At 43.0% G+C, this 24,353-nt stretch overlaps 1 protein-coding gene across 2 annotated transcripts in view; it reads right to left on the bottom strand.

Annotated features, from left to right (window-relative positions):
• Nucleotides 1-9,071: 9,071 nt before the first annotated feature.
• Nucleotides 9,072-24,353, bottom strand: part of PCDH19 (protocadherin 19) — a 259,262-nt gene continuing 243,980 nt past the window's right edge. For both annotated transcript variants that reach the window (XM_030210032.1, XM_030210033.1), the window contains exon 5: nt 9,072-9,735. In XM_030210032.1, coding sequence (XP_030065892.1) covers nt 9,149-9,735 — 587 coding nt within the window. In that variant the 3' untranslated portion in view covers nt 9,072-9,148. The remainder of the gene's footprint in view (nt 9,736-24,353) is intronic.

Here is a 24,353-nt window from a genome sequence, read left to right as displayed (position 1 = left end):
AGAGTGACCTTGGGGTGTTGGTGTCTCAAGATCTCAAGATGATGAAACATTGTGACAAGGCAGTGACTGCGGCCAGAAGGATGCTAGGCTGAGTAACCAGCAGAAGAAAAGAGGTGTGGATGCCCCGGTACAGGTTGTTGGTGAGGCCCCATTTGGAGTATTGTGTTCAATTTTGGAGGCCTTACTTTGCTAAGGATGTAAAAAGACTTGAAGCGGTTCAGAGAAAGCAACAAAAATGGTAGGGGGTTTAGGCAGCAAGACACACATGGAGAGACTTGCCTACTTAAACATGTATACACTGGAGGAAAGGAGAAACAGGGGTGATATGATACAGATGTTAAAATATTTGAAAGGTATTAATTTGCAAACAAACCTTTTCCAGAGACGAGAAGGTGGTGGAACTAGAGGACATGAATTGAAATTGAAAGGGGGCAGATTCAGGAAAAATGTCAGGAAGTATTTTTTCACAGAGAGGGTGATAAATACCTGGAATGCCCTCCTTCGGGAGGTGGTGGAGATGAAAACTGTAATGCAACTCAAAAATGCATAGGACAAACACAAAAGAATCTTGTTTAAAAGGATCGGATCCAAAGAAGCTTAGGGGATAGGGGAGATTATGTAGGAAAAACAATGCTGGGCTGACTTCTATGCTCTGTGCCCTGATGGAGGCTGAGTAGATTTGGATGGTCCGGAGTGGAGCTTTTTGGGTGCTTTGACAATAACTTCAGAAATTTTAGAACAAGGCCAGTGCCGGGCAGACTTTTATGGCCTTTGCCCTAAAAATGGCAAGGATAAATCAAGTATACTTAATCCAGAAATGTTCAAGACGGTCCACTCTCAACACTTAAAAAAATGCAAGAAAACAGTGCACCTTAGATTTCACCACCAGAATGCTGGACAGGAGGAAAAGGACTCAGATGTCACCAGATCATTTCACCCTGTATTTTCATATCAGGTCAAACAGAGATCTTAATGGTGACTAATGTAAACATTGACCAAAAAAAAACACTCCTACCTAACCCCACCCCCGTCACCAAAACATCATGCTTTTAAATATTACTTTTATGTGTTTGTGTGGCTGTTAGGATGTTTTGCATTGATTTGACTTCAACTGTTTTTGCTGCCCCCTAGAAGCTGCTGCCCTAGGTGATTGCCTAGTTTTGCTTCAAGGTTGGGCTTATTCTAGATGTTTAATTCACTGATACTTCGTGGTGCTTCTCTCATCCTCTAGCCTTGTGATATACCCTTAAGCAGTATATATATCATTCATGGAAGGAAAGGCAGCAGAGTGTTCTGGAAGTGTCTTATATATATATATACTAGCCGTTGAGCCCGTTAAAATGGGCTACTAATGGAATGGGGGTTTTCCAAGGCCTCCCCCCCTGAGGTCGCCGCTGCCCCTCCCCCCCCCCGAGGTCGCCGCTACCGGTACCCCCCCCCCGGAGTCGCCGCCGCCACCCCTCTACTCGGCCCGGGCCCTCTGTTCGCTATTAATTCAACTTACATCACCGCAGCACGCAGATCAGCTGAGCTCCCGTCAGCCTGGCCTTCCTTTTCTGCCTGTGTCCCGCCCTCGTGTGACGTACCGTCGGCGAGGGCGGGACACAGGCAGGGAAGGAAGGCCGACCGGAGCTCAGCTGATCTGCGTGCTGCGGCGATGTAAGTTGAATTAATTGCAATCAGAGGGCCCGGGCCGGGTGTGTGTGTGTGTGTGGGGGGGGGGGGTTACCAGTGGCAGCGATCTTGGGGGGGGGAGCGCAGTTTCCCTCTCTGTCCCGCCTCCATCATCACGTATTGACGCGGGGGCGGGACAGAGAGGGAAGTCTCTACTGCGCATTTGCGAGTGAGTTCGGTCACTCGCCGTTTATATGTTTGATATATATATATATATATATATATATATATATATATATATATATATATATATAACACTCTGCTGCCTTTCTTCCATGAATGATTCCTATCTGAAGAAACAAAGTAGCCATTAGTTTCCTATCCTTTCACGGGGAAAATGGTAAGTATAAGAATGTATGGATATAAATATCTAGGTTCCCAGAGTGATAAATAGATATAGTTATCATTTTTTTTGCCTCACAATGTTGTTCTTCTTTTAAATGTTGAGCTCAGTGGCATGCATTTTAACATGTTACAAGCTGGACCACCTAGGTCTCTCTTTAGCTCTTAGGTGGTCCAATGCAGTAATAAAGGACATACCCAAGAATGGCCAGCCTTCTGCAGAAAAAGAAGTATATAAGAGACAAATGTTTCATAGAGTTGGCCACAAAAATTGTGGGTGCCAAGATGCAGCACAGATGTGCATAATTTATAGCATTCTGCAAGTTATGCATACAAGTGAAAACCTCACCTATGTTCCACCCATACGTCTTCCCTGTTTACACCCACCTTCCAAATACATGCTATGTAAGTTCAACAGATATTTGCAGTAGAGCATTTAGGAGCAGAGGTGTAGCCTAATGATTAGGGCAACAGCTACAAAACCAGGAGAGCTGGGTTCAATTCCCACCAGAGCTCAGTGAGACTCTGAACAAGTCACTTAACCCTCTATTACCCCAAGAACCAAGTAAGTACCTGTATATAATAGGGAGACTGTTTTGATTATAACCACAGAAAGGCAATATATCCAATCCCATTCTCTTTCAAAAAACAAGGCACCATGCTAGTACTTATGTGGGTATGTGCGCATATATCCATGTAAGTGCTAGTATTCTAGACATTTGTACATGTAACACGCATGTAAATGTTGGTTCCTAGGTTACATAATTGCCCTTTGAGGCTCCCGAAGCAAATACAGGTGCAGGAGGCCATTAACGGTGGACTAGTGCCTGCATTTGCTACTGCAGAATGCTGAGAGGGCTCAAGAATGGGGAACTATGAGTGCGCCAGCTCACAGCGCAAATAGCATGCTAATGAGGTCTTTTGTTATTCCTCCCAAATGCTCAGCGGTCAGTGCGCCAAACTAGGGTGCTCCTCCTGCTGGAAACCCTATGCCACCTTGGAGCTGGTGTTAGGGTGTCTGGGCATCGAGGCCACTTATTTGAGAAGACTACAAAGTGTTATTCTGTTTGGATGCTTATTTTGTCTTGGATGCTGAAGTCATAAATCCAGCCCTGCCTGCACTTGTGGCACAAAAGCTAAGAAATAAAAATCACTCATCAGCCATGTAACAGTCTAATAATCACACTCCAGCAAGGAGACCGCTAACCACGGCATGCAGGATGCCAGCCATTTTTGTGGCGGGTGCTGCATGCTTGGTCCGTGATAAAGGAAACGGCAAGTAACTCTTGGCACCTCTTTTTCCTCCTTCTCTCCCGGATAGTAGGCTCAATGTTGTCTCTTTCCAGACAGTGGTGCTGGTCATTGCTATATCTGAATATTCGATGTTGGCCACTATCTAGATATCCAGAGTTTTGGGGTGATCATGGTTGGTGTTAAAAAACAGAATGTCAACTGCAGTGACTGCATATTAGTCTATAAGTATTTTTTCCTACGGTCATGAAATGGGAAGAAAAACTAGTATTTCAAGCCCGAACAGTATCTTCAACCTACTCAATTCTACTTATTAAACATGTATCATATGTTGTGCACAGTCACTGAGTGTTCAAATGCTGGAACAATTACTGAACGCTAAAAACAGCATTTTGTGATTACAGAATATTAACCTTACATTCTTGTCTCTTTTCTAGTTCACAATACTCAGTCTGTAAGGGACTTTATAACATATACCCACAAGCAGATGAGTTCCTCACATTCTGGTGTCCTACTTCAACCAAGGGCTAACTCACTGGCTGGATCCTTTACAGTAAAGTTCATCATTGTCTTATTGGGGCCTGAACTGAAGTTTTCAGTTAATCAAGTTCCAGTATATGGAGATGATATTCACATATATTCACAGAAAGGGTGGTGGAGGCGTGGAATGGCCTCCCGGTGGAGGTGGTGGAGTCGAGGACTGTTCCAGAGTTTAAAAAGGCATGGGATAAGCATGTGGGATCGCTTATGAACAGGAAGAATTAGGGGTTACAAAGGATGGGCAGACTGGATGAGTCATATGGCCTTTATCTGCCATCATGTTTCTATGTTTCTATGATGAGTCATCAATTCAGTACTTTACTTGTGCTAGGGAGAGATTTGAGTCTGCTCATGGAATGTACCACATCATACCTGAGCTGTTTCTTACTGAATAAAAGGTTACTAACATGTAATAATGTAGCTCCATATACCATCTTATTTCTTACACTGCACTGAAGCAGTGTACAGGTAATGGTGTGACCTACAGGGAGCTAATGTTGGTGAATGGTTCTGCCCTGGATGATGAGAAGGACCCAAAAATTTTGCACAATATTTTTCCTGCCCAATCATAGTGGGGTGTAACAAGCCATAATCCTTTATCGACAGACTATTAGCTTTATAATACATTTCTGTGAGTTTTATGATCTTTAACCAGCTACTGGAACATCTCCAAACCTCAGACATCAATCTGGTTTCTTCCTACTCAGGTAAAAAGATGGCACATGCCCAATGTCACAGTATCTCAGGATGCCACAGAAAATCCTTAATGAAACATTTCTGCAAGAGGATGGAGATCAGCAAAGCAGGCTACCTCAGGCTTTTCAGCAACAGCCTGGATAAAACAAAACATTAAGGTCCCTTTTTACTAATACTTAGCATATGATGACAGAGTCATCATGTGATATCTGCCACAAAGCTCATTTTATGCAATAGAATGATAACACCTTTATTGTGTGGGGTATGAGAGTGGAACATCTCAGCTGTCATGCTCTCAACTGTGTATTATACTCCGAAGGTAATTCTATGAGGCACCTAAATGGTGATAGTCTGGTCATTTACGCACATGAGTCACTACTCCTGTATGTAACGGTGGCATAGCTACAGGTGCGCCTGTGTGGGCACAGGCCCATCCATTCTTGCCTCAGGCCCACCTAGTCTAGTGGCCCTCAAGGCACCTCGCTGGCAGTGCCTCACTCCTCTCACTCCGTCACGGCAGCTGCCCCTCTCTCTCTGCCCCCCCCCCCCCCCATCTACCTTTGAGCCGTCGCAGTTCCTTTAGGCGACCTGCACCAGCCCTGTAGGCTTCTCTCTACTGTGCTCCGCCCTTGATGACATCAATTCCTGCTTCTTCACTGGCAGGGATGCAGTAGAGGGAAACCTGAAGAACAAGTGCAGGTTGCTTACAGGAATCACTGCTGGTGACGGCTTGGAGGTAGTCTGGGGAGGGTGGGGTTTCAAAGAGAGACAGGCAGATGCTGGCTGGGAGAGGGAAGAGGGGCAGATGCTGGGTGGGGGGGGGGATGAAGCAGGGGCAGATGCTGTGTAGGGGGGGATGAAGCAAGGGCAGAGGGAAAGATTTTTAAAAAACCTGCCCACCCAAAATGGCAGGTCTGGCTACACTCCTGGTGTATATCTGACCTTTTATAGAATACTGATGACTAGTGGAGAAATATGTGCCCTGCTTTGGTGCCAACAAACAAGTTTTCTGAAAACAATTCTTCACTGGTGTTCAGTATGAAATAATTTAATACTTGTGTGAAAACTGGTAACTCTCAGTTAACTGACTGTAGTGCAAATGCCTTAATATGATCAGTCAGCGGGAATCAACTAAATGAGTAAATGAGCCTGTAATCAAGCTCCCATTTAAGCATCTACATACATCCAGTGGTGTGCTGGAGCGGGCTCTCACGGGCTCGCGAGAGCCGTTTGTTAAGTTTTTAAGAATTTTGGGAGCTGGTTGTTAAAGTAGGCCTCCCCATGGCTATTCTAACAACTGATTCCCAAAATGTAGGCTTGGGCCCCCTCCTGAATTCTCTTTTACTTTGCTGGCAGTGATGCTGGTCCCACCAGCCAAGTAAATAGACTACTGCTGCTCCCTGCTCCTTGTTTCTGACTCTGAGCATCAGGTTGGGACTTTTCATGCAAGCGCAAGAAGGTTCCATCATGCTGCTCAGAGCCAGAAACAAGCAGCAGAGAATGGTGGCAGTCCATTTATTGGCTGGTGGGGCTTGGCAAAGGTATGCCTAGTGTGCCCACATAAGGGAGGGGAGAGAGAGGCATGCATTCCCCCCTCCCCCCAAATTTCAGGGCCGGCTATGTCCAGAGAGAGAGCCCGTTGTTAAAATTTTACCAGCACACCCCTGCATACATCCTTGAGTGTACCACTGTGAAATAGTGTACCAATATTCCAATTTTTTATAAAACAGTTTCATATATAATAAAACTGCACACAACTGTGATCTGCACAATGTTCAATAAAGTTTGAGCGAAAAGTCCCTGTAGTAAGTCTCAATGTTCAAGCACCTTTCTGACCTCATTTGCAACTCTCTTTAACTAGTCCCTTATTTTCTTACTCCTGTTACTCTATCTTATCTGTCTATATGTTCTATCTTGGCTTACGCCCTATGCTGCCTATTAAAATGTTTTATTGTGTATTGTGTTGGCATTATAATGTAGCATATTTTGTATTGTTGTTTGAATATTTTTACTGCTGTAATGGTCTATTGCTTATGTTTGACTTATTCTTGCTGTACACTGCCTTGACTGAATTCCTTCAAAAAGGTGGTAAATAAATTCTAATTAAAAAATATGTAATTATAATAGATTGGTCTTAGCAATAGACTTCACAATCACTTATCTAGCATTCTACAGAGCTCCATTTCAAATGTCTCCTTCGTCAAGAACCCTAGACAATGAACATAGCAACCACAGGAAGCTTCTTTTCTTTGCACACATATCCCGTGCATCTGCTCCAACGGTGCTGCATAATTTTGCCAATGGGTATGCTCATGGGCGGAGTTTGGGTGGAGCACGGGTGGACCGCACATGTACATGTCTTAATTATAGAATACTATCATTTTCATGTGTTTATACATACTTCTAGGCACAGACATTTGCACCAGCCTTAGAGTTGATATAAACAGTTGTGCCCAGATGTGTTTGTGTTCTCTGCCACTTGTGCTAGTATTCTATAAAGAAAATAAGTACCAGAACTAAAGACTATATTGGGCGCCCTGTTATAGAATACCCCCTAAATGGGTGAAAATGGGAGATGTACGGGAATTAGTACGATATGGTATGTCAGCAACCCCTGCACACAAGCATGAGGATTTCTATGACAGGCTCTAAATGGTGCATGTTGTCAGCACTGTCCCCAGCCACCCCAAGGTAATGGAGGGCTAAGGGGGGTAATTCTCTACAGGCCACCTAAAGTTAAGTGGTGGAATGATTCATGCTAAGTGGAGTGGAGGAGTGGCCTAGTGGTTAGAGCACCAGTCTTGACGTCCAGAGGTGCCCAGTTGAAACCCCACTGCTACTCCTTGTGATATTGAGCAAATCGCTTAACCCTCTATATTGCCTCAGGTACAACATTAGATTGTGAGCCCTCCACGGACAGGCAAATGTCCAGTGTACCTGAATGTAAGTCACCTTGAGCTACTACTGAAAAAGGTGTGCGCAAAATCCAAATAAATAAGCACAAATTCTATATTGGCTATTACATTCTTAATTGCTGCTATAGAATACTAATGTGTGTCTGCATCACGCATGAGCACTTATGCTTGCTCAATGGCTGATGTAAATGCTCTTGCCTAAATGGCCTGTGTGTGAAGTGCTAGGCCACACCCCTGCCCCTCCCAATTCCATGCCCCCTCTTGTAGTTGCACACAATAGATTTTGTGTGCTCAATTTGTAGAATACGAACTAAGGGCAGTTACTGTGAGTTAGTGCCAAATTAGCATTAATTAATAGTAATTATAGTCAATTATTGGTTGCTAATGCCAATTAGTAACTAATTTGAGACAAGTGGTTTGTGTAATTGGCACTATTCTAGAACTTTCACACACAACTTTGCATGCTAAGGACTAGATTCTCTATACATTATGCCAAAAAAATTGGCATAAAAAAGCGCTACTCTATAAGCCATGATTAAAGTTAGGCGCAGTTTATAGACTAGCGCATACACCCGATAACCATGCATAACTTCAGGCACGACTATTTGCATCAACTGAAATGTGGTGCAAACGTATGCACCTTCATTAGGTATGCATCCCCTTATTCTATAACAACGCACGTTAATTTTAGGAACACTCCCATTATGCCCATGCCCCTCCCATTTCCACACCCCCTTTTTCAGATCACACTTAAATTTTAGGTTCAGATCCTTTGCCTAAATGCCAATTAAATCTCATTAATGCCAATAATTGCTTGTTAAAAAGTCAATTATTTGGCACTAATTAGCTCACTATTCCGTTAAATTGTGCATGCAAATTGGGCAAGCACCCAAATTTGTATGTGCAATTTTTGGCACCTTTTATAGAATTAAGGGGTCAGAGCTTGCCCAAAATCATAAGGAGCTGCCATGAGATTTAGGGGAAATTTAGGAGGAGCAGATTACTTTCCTGGTAAAGGAGGCACCGAGGTTTCAATTGGACCTGCACATCTCAGAGCCAGTTTCAAAGATCACTGGTGTTTATTTCTTTTGTTTGGGTTTTCTTTTTTTCATTGAAAGCCTTTTGCCATCACTAGACAGAATTTCCAATATCAAATACAGTAATAGTACAGATAGTATGTGAGAGCAAAAGGACTTTTAACGCAGGGGTGTCCAAAGCAAATTAGCAACTTTTAATAGACCAAAACAGGACAATTAGCATTGTTGGGCTAACATCTCATTTCATTCAACTCTCTGAGAACATAATGAAATGGTCATATATTATCTAGCCTACAAAAATGTTAGCAAGTAGTTATTAAAGATGTCGGGATACAATTTGATTTAATTCTTTACAAATAATGGCAATTTATATTATAATTTTGATATATAAAAATAGAGAAATTCAAAATACTTAATACATAATACTTCTCACAACTGATGATGATAGTGTCGATATCCATTTTAGCATAGCAATGAAAAGAGTAATAAAAAAAAATTCCAAGCTAGTTTGCTTCATCTGAACACCCCTGCCGCCCATTCAAACAAATGGGATTGTCACATAACAATAGCTTCATTTATAAACAATACATTTAAGGAAAGCTTTAAATACAGCAACTTGTGAACCATTGGTAAGCAATTGAAAAACTATGTACTGTAGCGGGTCACTTGTCCTTCTTACTGTGTATGTGGTGTTTAAAGGACAATATCTTTTAGTCTCTTCACTCCTGGCGAGTCCTTTTCTCTGCATTCTTGGAGGAGTGGATTGATTTCATGCATTACGGTTTCACTGTCCGCCCCCCTGGGCTCTGCTTCTAAGGGCCGAGAAGGGCCATTGTTTACAAACTGCTCTGTGTCACGGTTTACCAGGCAGTGTGTTGTATTGTAAGATACTGAAGGCTTAGTAGGTAGGGGGCTCTTTAAATGGAGGGGCGATGTAATGGGGCTCACGGCCTCGCAACCGTTTCCTGCCTCGCGGACTGTGCCGTTTACTTTGGGGCTGCAGACTGGAGGATCCACTGTCCTTTTCCCTTTCAAAGTGGCCCTGTCATCGATCACATGATCACTTCTATCTTTGCCAAATGTCGCAAAAGTTCTTTTTGTGCTACAGTTTTCGTAAGGCTCTGTGTCCACAGTGGTAGCTTCTATAGACAGTGCGATGACATTTCTTCCATGGTCAGGTGATTTCGTACGACTTGGTAGAGGGACCCGGGGCATCCAGCATCTGTCAGAATGACCAAGAATCCGACATTCTTCCCGACAATGGAACCCTTCATTCTGGTCTGTGAAGAGAATAGAGAACAGGAAAATGAATAAAACTCATTTCAATTTTATTTGCAAGCATAAACTGTATTTTTTCTAAACCTGAGTTTTAGTTCTTATGAGGATGAGGGGACTCAGTATCCAATCATAGTTGGAGTGTTCCTTTTGTAATTTTCCTTCACCGAGCCTTAACTTCAACTTTCATTCTGTTTGAGGCTCCTATCTTGAATTTCTCTTGAAGAAAGATTACAAATGGAATGATGGCTTTAAATTTAAGATATAAATGAATTCCCATTTAGAATTATGTTGAGATCACCAATTTCATTTCACTTATGACCTCAGTAGGAAAGGCAGTTTGGGTCTACAGAAGTAAAAAATTATTCACAAATAAATTGTGTCACTTATGCTGTAATTTCATAAGATTCATTTTAGTACAAATAAGCTTTTTATAGGAATATGGTGACTTTTTAAATAGGATGCATACTACTTTTTTATTCTGATGGAAAATAAGAGACAATATAAAAAGGCTAATTTTAGAGGCAAAGGGCAGCAGCCATGCATTTCCACCAGACCAGCAACCACTACTAAGAAAAAGAAATAAATATGCAACACATAATTACCGATGCAATAAAGCTAGATATAATCTGAACCCTACTTGTGCCCTATATGTGATTGGCTATGATCACTATATCTGCTCCCTGTGTCCAAACAGAATATATAAGTACAAATATAAGTATTGCTATACTGGGAAAGACCAAAGGTCCATCAAGCCCAGCATCCTGTTTCCAACAGTGGCCAATCCAGACCACAAATACCTGGCAAGATCCCAAAAAAGTACAAAACATTTTATACTGCTTATCCCAGGAATAGTGGATTTTTCCCAAGTCCATTTAATAATGGTCTATGGACTTTTCCTTTAGGAAGCCGTCCAAACCTTTTCTAAACTCCGCTAAGCTAACCGCCTTTACCACATTCTCTGGCAACGAATTCCAGAGTTTAATTACACGTTGAGTGAAGAAACATTTTCTCCGATTCGTTTTAAATTTACTACATTGTAGCTTCATCGCATGCCCCCTAGTCCTAGTCTTTTTGGAAAGCACGAACAGACGCTTCACATCTACCCGTTCAACTCCACTCATTATTTTATAGACCTCTATCATATCTCCCCTCAGCCGCCTTTTCTACAAGCTGAAGAGCCCTAGCTGCTTTAGCCTTTCCTCATAGGGAAGTTGTCCCATCCCCTTTATCATTTTCGTCGCCCTTCTCTGCAAGGTTACGATCCTTCATGTATTACTGAAATTCCATAGGTACTGGCTAGATACAGCATGCTGAAAACTGTAACCCTGCTTTGTTTCCAGACTAGGTAACCAACTATTGCTGAAAAATAGCAAAGTCACTTTTCATGACCAGGATGGACTTCCCAGTCTGTTGGACCTAGGTGTGCTACAGAAATGGACGGATAAAGCATGGAGGTACTGTAGTTGCCACTACTATGGTTGCTCTTGACTGCTAAAGGGCTGTGCTTATAGTGCATCTCAGAGGAACCACCCTTCCAGAACTCAGGGTTCCTCAAAGCAACCTGGGTGTGATGTCTAAGCTGGGAGGATGAAAAGGAGAAAGAGATGAAAATAGATCAGTTTTTGTGTTAGGTACTCACCATAGCCATCAAATTTACAGTAGGAACACATTTAAAATGTTGTGGACATATGGTTGGAAACTATCAAAATAGTGGCTACTTTGTTTTAGTAGCCACCATAGGATTTCTGATACCCTAGTTACAGCATCTTGAAACATTGAAATCCTGTTGAGTCACTAATTTCTTTCTTTACTTGCTTAAATTTGACACTTTAAAGTGAAAAAATAACAAAAGAAATTGATATAATTCAGAAATCATAATGGCCTTGTTGCAGTTTTTCAGATAAGAGAATGCAGTGCATGCAAATCTCAATCATCCATATTATAAGAACATAAGAGTAGCCATATTGGGTCAGACCAATGGTCCATCTAGCCCAGTATCCTGTTTTCCAAACAGTGGCCAAACCAATTCACAAGTACCCAGCAGAAACCCAAATTGTGGCAACACTCCATACTACAAATCCGAGGGCAAGCAGTTGCTTCCCATGTCTGTCTCAATAGCAGGCTATAGACTTTTCCTCCAGGAATTTGTCCAAACCTTTTTTAAACCTAGATATGCTAACCGCTGTTACCACATCCTCCGGCAAAGAGTTCCAGAGAATAATTATTTGTTGAGTGAAAAGATTTTTCCTCCTATTTGTTTTAAAACTATTTCCATGTAACTTCCTTGAGTGTCCCCTAATCTTTGTACTTTTGGAATGAGAAAAAAATTGATTTACTTCTACTTGTTCTACACCACTCACGATTTTGTAGACCTCAATCATATTCATTGTGAAGATCCCCAAAAACTTGAGTGGCTGGGAGTCTCCCCAGGACAAAGCTAGAAATTACTGAATAAGTAAGCCTAATAATTTTGCACTGGTCCTGCCCACAATGCAAGCGTTTTTGCACTGCATTGTGCCAGTCTGCATATGCCAAAGGAGGAAGACACCATGCCAAGCTTGCATTACCCTGCATCCACTAGACAATAGTAGAGGCATGCTTGCAGTGTGGCTGCTTTCCTGCAAGCAGATGCAGAAGAGGAAAACTGCAACAATGGACTGGCAGAGCCAGATTAATGAGGAAGAGGAATTTGAGGAGCCTGCTGGGGTCTAAGAAGGTGGCAGTGAGTAAAAAGGGAGCCCAAAGGCAGATTTGGTTAACAGTATCATCTTTATTTGATATACTACTAGGCAAAAGCAATCCAAGTGGTTTACAAGACAGAATAAAAATTAAGCAGAGATTTCTGTAGCTGGCGGGGCATGGGGATCTCAGGTAAAAGTAGAGGGGCTCAATTGACCCAGGCCCACTCATGACTACACCCCTGGAGCGGGGGCTAATATTGCTGAGCCAGGGCATTTGAGGTACAGCATGGGCCTTCTCAGCAGGAACTGGGGCAGTGAGGAGGCTACTGCTGCTGGGCAAAGTTAAGGAGGAGAAAGGAGGGAAGCTGATGGATGGATGAGAGGAGGGATGCTGCTGGTCAAAAGCTGGAGGGGGGTGATGAAGGGCAAGGCATGAATGTAATTTGCTTAACTGGTGGGCAAAGAGTAAGAAAAACATATTGGTGGCGGTGAGGGGAGCTGGACCATTTCAGTATTAGCACTTGCAACATTTGGAGGGAGATGCTACCTCTTCGTGTCTGCCCTAAACTACACCTATGGCGTGAGGGGAGAGAAAGGGGGACAGAGAGAATAGAGTGGGTTTAAAAAGGAGAAACGGCAGGGAGCTGGGGGGGGAGGAGAAAAAGGAAAATAAAGGGCAAGCAGTGGTTGGAGAAAAAGAGGGTCATGCAGGGGAAGGAGTGGAAGGGATGTGGCAAGGGAATTCTGGGCAAGGGGAAAGAGAGAGGGGTATGCTGGGCAGGAGAGGAAAGAAGGAGAAGGGTGCTGTGCTGTAGCTGCTACTCCCCAGAAGGACAGCTGTAAGCCGCTGGTAACTGAGAGAAGGGGTACCCTAGATGCTGAAAAAGCTAATCCCAGCTCTGTTTTCTTATTACACTGTGTGACTGGCTGCAGAAAAAAAATTGACCTCAAGTATGAAACCCCCACTTCCAATTAAAGTTCAGCTGGAAAGTCTGCACCTCCCAAACAAGCAAATACATCCTCTCAACTCAAGCATAGACAACGGGAGCAATAAAAGAGCAATTCTTTAACTTGGCACCTACACTTACACCCCACTTAGGCACATCAGAGGCCCCAAAACTGACAGATGCACAGCAAGTGCACTAGTCACCATTCTATAAACTCACGCCTAAGCACTACAACATTTAACTGCAAAGGGGTATATGTGTAGGCGGAGCAAGGCCGTGTCTCCAGTGTATGCACATAATCTATAGAATACAGTTACGGTTTATCAAATTTTCTATATTGTTTGGCTTAAAAAAAGAACACAACAATGAACAATAAAAAAATTAAGAACATTAGAAAAGATCTCAAAAATATAGAGGAAAGCCCACACATTCCAAACTATACACACCTAAAATGAATAAACCCAAAAAGGAAAAATAGGCAATAGGTACCTAGACCCTTGAATTGCTAATCCTCTGGGATAGATGTTGCAAATGCCACAGAAAGAAAGTGTGCTTTAAGTAACCACCTTAGTGATCCTTCCAGCCTTACCCAAGGGTGTTCCACAAGGTAGGGAGAGAGAACACGACACCTGACCTTTTGGACGCCCAATGAGCCCTAGACAGAGCAGGCATAACCAGTCTATGCTCAGATCCAGACCCTATGGGTCAAGACCAGCCACTTGAATAAGACCCTAAAATGTACCAGCAACCAATGATAGTGTAAGTACAGAGGTGTTACATGGTCGAATCTGTACGCTCATCCCAACAATCGTATGGTGCAACTATATGTTAATCTAAATAACACTCTGAAGCTTGTAGAGTATCAGTTTGTTCATCAACCAATCAAAATAAAAGATATCTACAAATGACGATGTAATATGTTCTTAATATTGGAAGAAAAGCCTCAAAAAAACGTAGGGACACTCCTTTGTTAATATGTTAATCAACTTTAGGGAGGCCCACACATTCATCACCGGCTGAAAACCCCCCTATCTTTATTATCACAAACTGTTCAAAAAATCTCTTAAATTTGAATATGAAAAGAGACTTATCTTTCCAGTCACCCAGTAGTCTGCTGAATCTCTAACCACTAACCACGGCCCAACTTTAGCCAAGGTTTCGACTCCTGTATCAGGGTCCATGGTGTTCACAAACTGGGATTTTCAGTGCTGGGTATACTTTCATTCATATTCAAATTTAAGAGATTTTTTGAACAGTTTGTGATAATAAAGATAGGGGGGTTTTCAGCCGGTGATGAATGTGTGGGCCTCCCTATAGTTGATTAACATATTAACAAAGGAGTGTCTCAACGTTTATTTGATGCTTTTCCTCCAATATTAAGAACATATTACGTCGTCATTTGTAGCAACTATATGTTACACATTTTGCATACTGTCAGATTCTATATACCACTCCTACTACTACTACTACTACTTATCATTTCTACAGCGCTACTAGACGTACGCAGCGCTGCCTAGAGATCTGTGTGGAAATCTAGGCATATTTTGTAACTGTGTGTGTAACTTAATTGGTTTAACAAGCTAATCAGCATTGATAACAGAACTTAACAAGCAATAATGAGCACTAATTGGCAAAAATTAGAATTTACACACACAACTCGCTAAGCGTATTCTGTAATGAACTGTGCCTACATTCTAATGTATACAGTTCAAAAGGAGCATGGCTGCGGGTGTTAAAATGGGTGTTTAGTAGGTGTTCCAAAATTTACACACTTAATTATAGAATATGGCCCAGTGCATATAAATTTACGTACAGGGATTTATGCCACATTTTCATTGGTGTAAATGGACGCACATAGTTTTAGGCGCTGGAATATCAACTAAGCATAGTTTATATGCAGCGCCTAAATCTAGGCGCCGTTTATAGAATACACTTAGTAGGAAATGTTTACCGCGCTGATTTTTTAGGCACCATATATAGAATCTCGCCCATAGTACATTAGGCACAACCTATTTTTGCCTGCCATTAACCTGGCATAAATGGTTAAATTCAGGCTTATGCTAGCATTCTATAATGCCAACTTGACGCACAGATGCTATTATAGAATTGGCACTTAGCGTGCAGCACCAACTTGCCTAAATGCAGGTGCCAAATTCTAGACTTGCCCCCTAACTCTATGAAAGCTGCCAAAAATTGTGTGTGCAAATTTGAGCATGTGCCCAATTTGTGCATACAATTTAATTGAATAAGGAGCTAATTAGTGCAAATAATTAGAATTTTAACAAGCAATTATTGGCACTAATTAGATTTAAATGGAACTTGCACATGTAAATTTAGGCGCAGGATCCATGCCTAAATTTTATATGTGAATAAAAAAAGGGATGCAGAAATGGGAGGATCATGGGTGGAATTTGCGCATGTTGTTATAGAATAAGGGGATATGCGCCGAATTGAGACGCATCCTTTGCACCACATTTCAGTTTCTACAAATGGTCACTCTTAAAAATAGGCACAATTCCCAGGTTTAAGCACTATTCTATAAACTGCGCCTAACTTTAAGCGCAGCTTACAGAATAGCACTTTTTTCAGCGCTGACTTTTTAGACACCATATATAGAATCTAGCCTTCAGTGCCTAAACATGGGGTCAGCCCCCAAGATACAAATACAGCACTGCCACTCCACTCACAACCCATTTAATTAGCTTTTTCTTTTCAAAGTATTTCGTTTCTTTGTTATAGTTTCAGTCAAAAGCCCAGAAAGAGCTGAACAATAAAAATTCCAATGTAATTTAAATGAGCTCGCTCTAGCGTTGAGTCTGTGCACTCAATCTAAATAAAAGCTGTGCTCTCTCAGCTTCTCCTCTGCTTCCCTCTGTCCACTTGATGGCAGGTCACTCAGGTGCTTTGTACATCTGTGGGTATAAACTCAGCTGGCTAAATCCATTTGTATTTTTTGCCACACTGAGAACTGCTAGGAATGCGGCTCACGTCGCACAATGCACCAAAACATGAACAACTTAAGCTAACACTGAATCAGTGGAGTAAGAAAGTGCTTATGCTTAAAAGCATGAACTCAAACCGTGCCTTTAAATGTCAGATATTTTTCTGAGATAGGAAGTGCTGGATCCTTTTGAAGGCAAGGCACGATAATGCTGCCTGCAGGAAAGACCTGGAATTCACTGTTCTGGCCAAGGAAACTCAGAACACAAGTGCTTTATACACACACAGCAGTGCAGAGGTTCACAGCTGCACTGGGCTGGCAGGCAATATCTTCTTTTTGCTTCTGAAATTACATATTCTTTGCTTCACTGGCCATAAAGCCAGAGGGCAGGAGAGTCTAGACATTTGTCTTTTCTTTGCTAAGGACAAGTGTCCAGTCATTCGTTTTCAGAAAGTTGCGCACAGAATGAAAGCCAGAACAGACTGGAATCTAACCCTATCATTTATTTTCGACATGAAACAGTATTTTTGCAGGTATGAAATTTCCCAGATAGGCTGCACTATGGGGGCAATAGCGCTTAAATTAAAGCACCACAAAGGGGCATGCTTTGTGGTAATTTGATAACAGCGTTAAGGCACGCCTAACCCATTATAGAATAATAGCGGAAAGCCACTTTGGCACATTGAAACGTAGATGTAACAGCTTATGTCAGGTCAATGGCAGGCGTTAGTTGCCGTACCTATGTTTGCCTTACAATATGCGCAATTGATAATATTCTATAAGCTGGGTGTATCGCTAGGTGGAAAGCCCATAATATATCCATTCTCCTCCCATGAGTACGCCCCCTCCTCAACCTTACAAACTACTACTACTACTACTATTATTTAGCATTTCTATAGCGCTACAAGGCGTACGCAGCGCTGCACAAACATAGAAGAAAGACAGTCCATGCTCAAAGAGCTACATAAATGTTGCCATACTGGGACAGACCAAAGGTCCATCAAGCCCAGTATCCTGTTTCTAACAGTGGCCAATCCAGGTCACAAGTACCTGGCAAGATCCAAAAACAGTACAATGCATTTTATTCTGCTTATCCCAGAAATAAGTAGTGGATTTCCCAAGTCCATTTTAATAATGGCTTAGGGACTTTTCTTTTAGGAAGCTATCCAAACTTTTTTTTAACCCTGCTAAGCTAACTGCTTTTACCACATTCTCTGGCAACAAATTCTAGAGTTTAATTACAAGCTGAGTGAAGAAATATTTTCTACGATTAATTTTAAATTTACTACTTTGTAACTTCATTGCGTGCCCCCCTAGTCCTAGTATTTTGGGAAAGAGTAAACAAACTTACGCACTAAGCAACTCCTCCTGATATTTAGCCAGTGGCGGTCAGGTTTTTAAAAAAATGCTTACTGTTGCTGGCTAGATTAGCCCCCAATATTCAGTGACAGGCCATCTCCGGACACCAGCACTGAATATTGTGGGCTAAATTTGGTGGGGATGGTTTTCAGGAGCTATGCAGGTCCCAGCCGATATTCCGCCGGGGCCCGCATAAGACAGTTATGTGGCCTCAGTTAACTATCGGCTGGGATCCGCATACCTGTTTTACCTTTAAAGCTCTCCTGATCACATTCATGGCCTCCAAAATACCCCCCCCCCCCCATCTCCTACACCCTGTTTTATAATAATCAAGAAGAGAAAGGCGTCTTCTCCTGCTTCTGATAGTGTGACTTATGTTCATGTGGTAAAAGGCCATGGATGATTGCCGTTTCTGCTGCCACCACTTACTTGTTCTTCACAGTAATTTCATGCATGCATTTCTTTTTAAAGAGAAAAAAGGGAAGAAAATAGATCACAATAACCATAGGACCACAGGTTCGAGAATCAAACTGAAAATTTATAAATCAAGTTACAGGCTGTAACTTGTAATTCCCACCAAACTGTTAACCTTCATATTTACTACCCAAAGGAAAACATGTAAGACAGAGAACAACTTTATGTGCCATCTTTACATAATGGATAAAGCTAGAAGATTCAGTCCTTGACAATCAGAACTATGACTGGAATCTGCAAAGCTTGAGAAAGCAGTTTGAAATAATGCAAGCAAAGGGGCTTCTCTGTTTCAGCATAGGAAAATAAGAGTTGCCACACTGGGTCAAACCAAAGGTCCATCTAGTCTAGTATCCTGCTTCCAACGGTGGCTAATCTAGGTCACAAGTACCTGGTAGGATCCCAAAAGTGGCTAGATACTGTACTACGCTGCTTAGCCCTGGGAATAGGCAATGGTCTTTCCCAGGTCCACTTTAATAACAGTTATGGACTTTTCCTCCAGGAATTTGCCCAAATATTTTTTTTAGTCTAGCTACATTAGCTGCTTTTACCAGATTAACTGGCAGCCAGTTCCAGAGCTTAATTCTACATTGAGTGAAAACAATATTTTCTCAGGTTTGTTTTAAATGCACTACTTAGTAAGTTCATGGTGCACCCCCTAGTCTCTGTACTTTTTGAAAGAATAAATGGCCAATCTCTCCCCAATATTCAGCCGTGACAGTGTTTTTTTTTAACATTGATTGTCGCTGGCTATATTAGCCCCCAATATTCAGTGCCAGGCCATGTCCAGGCACTGGCACTGAATACTGGGACTAAATGAGGGCAGGCTGGGCACCAGAGCTTATGCGGGCCCGGCCATGAGTTATATGGGCCCCGGCTGAATATTGGACTGGGATCCACATAATGTTTTTTAAAATTTGAGCCCCTATGAGCTCTTTCTGGGGTCCCCTCTGACAAAGCCCCCTACCCCCAGCCCACAGACAGCAAGAAGGCCCAATGCTCCCCCCACCCCCAGCCATTAAGGTAGACCCTCTCTACCACAAGATGTTGCGACAGCCATTTTGGAAGGGCGTTGCAAGGGGCAGGAGTGAGGGGGCTGCACTCTTGCCCACCAATGACCATCGCTGGACCACCAGGTATACAGGTAGGCCCGGGGGAGGGAGGCCTATCTGGATAGTTGGGGGGGTTGGAGGTGGGGACTGTTCCAAAAGGGCAGAAGGGTGTTAAGTCTTCTAGTTGTTAATGGTTTCAGAGGAGGGAACTTTGTTGGGGGTGGGGAGGGAAAGAGGGGGCTCGGGGGTCCAGTTTAAAAATAAAAGTTATAGGCCGCTTAGCTATGTGGGTGCCGGCATCTGCATAGCCCTGGGTTCCTCCAAAGTGCCACCCCTGACCTGCCCACTGTTTGGCTGGACGGTCTGTGGGGATATTTATCGGCACTCTCTGGTTAAGTACCATTGAATACTCCCAGTTAGGCTGCGGAAAGCGATTTAAGAGCTTAAATCGCTTTGAAAACCAGCCAGTCTATGTTTAGCCATTCTACTCAGGAATGTATTGTGTCTCTGCTCACTGTGTAGCAAAGTAATCATTTGCAAAGCACTAGCTGGGCCACTGGAGAAGCTCACTCTGCTGGACCAGTTCAGGTCCTTGCTGAAACCAGTAAAACAAAAGCATTAGTTGATTAAAAAGCATGGCATCAAGAGGGGGGAATATCCAGACATGATATCTCAAACAAGAAAGGCCAGACCCAGCAAGCTTTCAATATTAAGCAAATAACATTCTAAATATTTATGTTTGGAGCAAGTGAAAAGCCCTAAATACCCCTCAGAGGTCCAATGGAGCTTGCGTGATATATCTTCTCAGGCCTACATTGGGTGGCCTTGTTGAAACCCTCTGCAGGGTCCTTCCAAACTACTGGAAATCAACAGAAGTTTCAAAAGAATGACTTTCTTAGGCCAAACTAAAATTCTTTTCTGGTAGAAAGTTTACAAAGCAACATTCTACAAGTCGTGAACATCCCCTGTGTTTCAATCCCCCAATAATACCAGCTGCTAAAGGTAGACCCAGATTTTAACACAGACAACTCCTCACAGCGTGAAATCTGAAAGGCGCCATGCTACCATGCTATTCTGTATTCAGTGGCAGTGACAGAAAGAAAAATCAATTTGGGCACTGTGAGCTGGCATGCATTCAGGCTCGGTGATGGACCACAACTCACATAGGTTTCCTTAGTAACAGGTTTCCTTCTGTTGCTGTCATGGGCAGGGGAACAGGGATGGAGAGGAGATTATGAGGACAAACTAACAGGATGGGAGGTGAAGATTTGGGTCCCCCCTCATAATATTAACTCTCTCATCTCCTTGAATCCTTTCCCAACATTTTAAATCTGGTCCTGGCAAAATGTTGTGGTCTGCTCACTGAGCAATCAGTATAACCATGACAGTCATTCTGCAATTGGAACTGCATGAGCAAATGGGTTCCTCTTAATTGAGCTACATAGCTCGAAGCAAATTTTACTCCAGGGGGATTTCTGTGTCAAAACATTGAAAAATTCAAAATACTGTGCACAATATCTTAAAATTATGCAGTCTGTTTGTTCAAATAATATAATCATTTTTTGTAAGTAAAAACTTATAAGGCAATACAGAAAAATATTATTACTCAAAGATGCATCATTTTGAAACCTTTGTGCAGAATTCCCCTATCATAAGCCCTGGACCCTGCCCCAGGCTCAACCCTCCCTAGCTCTCTCTCCTTTCTTTGGCTTGTACCCATCCCCCAGCTTTTCTCTCCCTCCTCCTCTCAACAGTCTTCCTATTTGCTCTCTACTTCCTGCTCTTCCTAGGGTCAACTCATCTCCCCTCTCTTTTCCCCTCCAACTTTCTATCACCAAGTTCTCTCCTCCTTCCCACTATCCAAGACTTTACCCCACTCCCCTCCCCAGCTCTTTCTCCTAGCCCCTTTCTTCAGCTCATCAGTTCTGTCGTTCCTCACTATCTCTGTTCTAGTCACTTGGGCAGACACTGTAACTTTTTATGAGCACCAGTTGCTTCCTTTCCTTGTCCCTCACAGATACCACATCTGCAGCAGCTGCCTCCTCTCTTTGGCTTTTCATCCCAGACCAGTGGTATAGCCACAGGTGATCCTGGATGGGACCAGGCCCACCCACTTTGAGCTCAGGCTCTTCTAGAAGCAGCACATCTATGATGGGGGGATCCCCAAGCCCCGCCAGCCAAAAACTCACAACAATTCTCCCTCCCACATCTTTAAATAGGAGATCTTCTCTGGCAGCGAGCAGCGACTGATGCACAGTGCTTGCGTTGTCCCCGCAGCCTTTCCTCTGATGCACTCCCGTGTATGTGGAAACAAGAAGAATCAGAGGAAAGGCTGTGGGGCTAGCACGAGCAGCGTGTATCAGTCACTGCTCACCAGACACCCACAGTGTTAGCCTCTTTTCTTTAGACTCCAAAGGCCTGATACTGCTACCTCAGTCCCTGTGTAAACTCCTGCATTCTGCAATTGGGTAGAATTCCCCCAGCAGTAAAAGTCACATCTTTCCAACATCTGGCACTGCATGATTGCCAGATTTCATTGGAGTTCTTGGGATACGCAATCCAACTCATTGCTCAGCTCTCCCGGTCTTTCAGAAGAAGAAAAACACCTTATTTATTTTCATTATGGGTCTCAAGTCAATCACTGAATGAATGCTGGGTAGCAGTAGAACAATACACAGAGTATTTGCTTTCAAGTGCCTCCGTCTGTGAGGCAGCGTGGGATGCACATTGGGTCACACTGTTTGAATGTGTTTCCGATGGTGGTGGATTGATTCTATTCACCTGCATAGAAGAAACATGTGCAGGTGAGAGAAGAGTCATCACAGCAATACTTTCATCTGTCTTGTGTTCATTATGGGAAAAAGCTGGGCCATCCAACCTCTCACCTGTAAACCAGTCTGAGAGAGAAAATTGTGTCATGGTTCACTGAGTTGCCTTTCACAGCCATTCCTCCTCAGATTGCTAGAGAAGCCTTTGAGCTCTTTCTTTGCAAGTAGCTCAAGAAATCCACTATACCATGTGCTCTCAATACATAAACAAGGGCAAAGAGAGTCTTTGTTAAAACAAACAAAAATTCCTCTAAATAAGTTCTTCAACAGAATACTCAAGCCCCTCAGTTTCTTGTGATGCTGCAGTAATGCCAGAGGACTGACTGCTTCCAGTGGAATCATGTTCGGGCATTTCCTGGTAGGGTACCCAAGCCACCCCGCAGATTTGATCCTTAACAATACAGAGGCCATAGGCCACTGGGAGAGGGAGGCTCTCATTTCATTGAGTGCATGGCGCATCCTCAGACTATCTTGGAAGGGGTTGATATTCTTCCACAGTTCTCCATATTCTAGCTATAGGTCTCTTTTCCCTCACTCATGTGCTAATGTCATACTACTACTAATTACTACTACTAATTAACATTTCTAAAGCGCTACTAGGGTTACACAGCACTGTACAATTTAAACATAGAAGGACAGTCCTTGCTCAAAGAGCTTACAATCTAAAAGACAAGAGAACAAACTAAAGACAAGTGAACAATCTAGAGGACGAGTGAACAGTTAATCTGATAGGGTGGATAGATTGGGGCATTTTATATTTCTCGAGCGGTTAGGCGCCGAAGGCAGCATTGAAGAGGTGAGTTTTAAGCAGAGATTTGAAGATGGGTAGAGAGGGGGCATGGCGTATGGGTAAAGGAAGATTGTTCCAGGCATAGGGTGAAGCAAGGCAGAATGAGCGGAGCCTGGAGTTGGCAGTGGTGGAGAAGGGTACTGAGAGAAGGGCTTTGTCCTGTGAGCGGAGGTTACGGGCGGGAACATAGGGGGAGATGAGGGTGGAGAGGTAGTGAGGAGCCGCAGACTGAGTGCACTTGTAGGTAAGGAGGAGGAGCTTGAATTGTATCCTTTTCTCTCCCTTATGCCAAGTCTCTGTTCACCTTTCTTTACTCACCCTCCCATCCCATTCTATCTCTGTTGCCGGTGTTCACTTACACTAGACTAATGATTCCCAAACCTGGTCCTGGAGGCACCCCAGCCAGTCAGGTTTTTGGGATATCCACAATGAATATTCATGAGAGATATTTGCATGCATGCATGTCTCTCTCATAAATATTCATTCTGGATATCCCAAAAATCTGACTGGCTAGGGTGCCTCCAGGATCAGGTGTGGGAACCACTGTACTAGACACTTTTTTTAAAATATTGGGGGGATGTATTGGGTCAGGTGTTGTCAGGGTGGGGGGGAGTGTATTGCTAGACACCAATGATTTTTTTTTGTTTAATATTGGGAAGGCGTTAGGCCAGATTTGGTCAAGGGTGGGGGTGGGTGTACTGCTATACACCAGAAACTTTTATTTAAATATCGGGAGAGGGGGATTTAGTCAGGTTTGGTCAGGGGTGGGGTGGGGTGTATCCCAAAAGAGAGGAATAGGGCTCTCTTCTGCTGTGCAAACCCCTAGGCAATGCCTGTACTTGCTAAGGTCCTTACAGGCATAAATGCCATTACAGGTAGGCCACTCTATATGGCCTTTCATGCATCATCTTCATGCCTGTCTTTTTGATGCAACAGTTTGGTGCAACATGGCACAGGCAGCTTTGGAAAATTTGCTTGTAGATGGTTCTGGATATCTGGAAGACCAACACAGTATGTTGCAGAACAGACTCTCACTTCTCAACAGTGGTGTCCAGTTTAGGATAGTGAGTACTGACTTGTTGCAATCTAGTTTCTTCTGCATGAAATAAGAAACAAAACCTGAGGTATTCCCTGTAGTTGCTCCTCGGAAAAACTCCCATCCATGCACACAGAAACTCTGAAGCTTGGTGGTGAGGCTGGGGTCTCCCTCCCCTTCAGGTGCTCCTTGAACGTAACTGAAAGTTGAAATGTGTACTGCTCTCTTGAAATATTCCAGGTTATCTACCTATACTACATGCTTTCACCATACAGAATATATAGATTTTTGTGGACATACAGGGTCTGATATCCAAAAAAGCTGAGCTTCTAAAGTTAGGCTTCTAAATGTGTGACCTATTTCAGCCAAACTTTGGAGCCTTATGTTTTTAGCTGAAAATTCATCTTAATTTATGACCTTAAAAGTTATGGGGTTGACATTCAAAGGGATTTAACCAGCCAGAAACGGCTTAAATGTGCCCTCTCCTTTCTGAGCACACTACCAGAACCCTCATC

The sequence above is a fragment of the Microcaecilia unicolor genome, chromosome 7 (assembly GCF_901765095.1).
Source record: "Microcaecilia unicolor chromosome 7, aMicUni1.1, whole genome shotgun sequence".
NCBI classification, from domain to species: domain Eukaryota; kingdom Metazoa; phylum Chordata; class Amphibia; order Gymnophiona; family Siphonopidae; genus Microcaecilia; species Microcaecilia unicolor.
The sequence above is the reverse complement of the archived record's forward strand: the minus strand, read 5'-3'. Positions and strand labels throughout refer to the sequence as shown.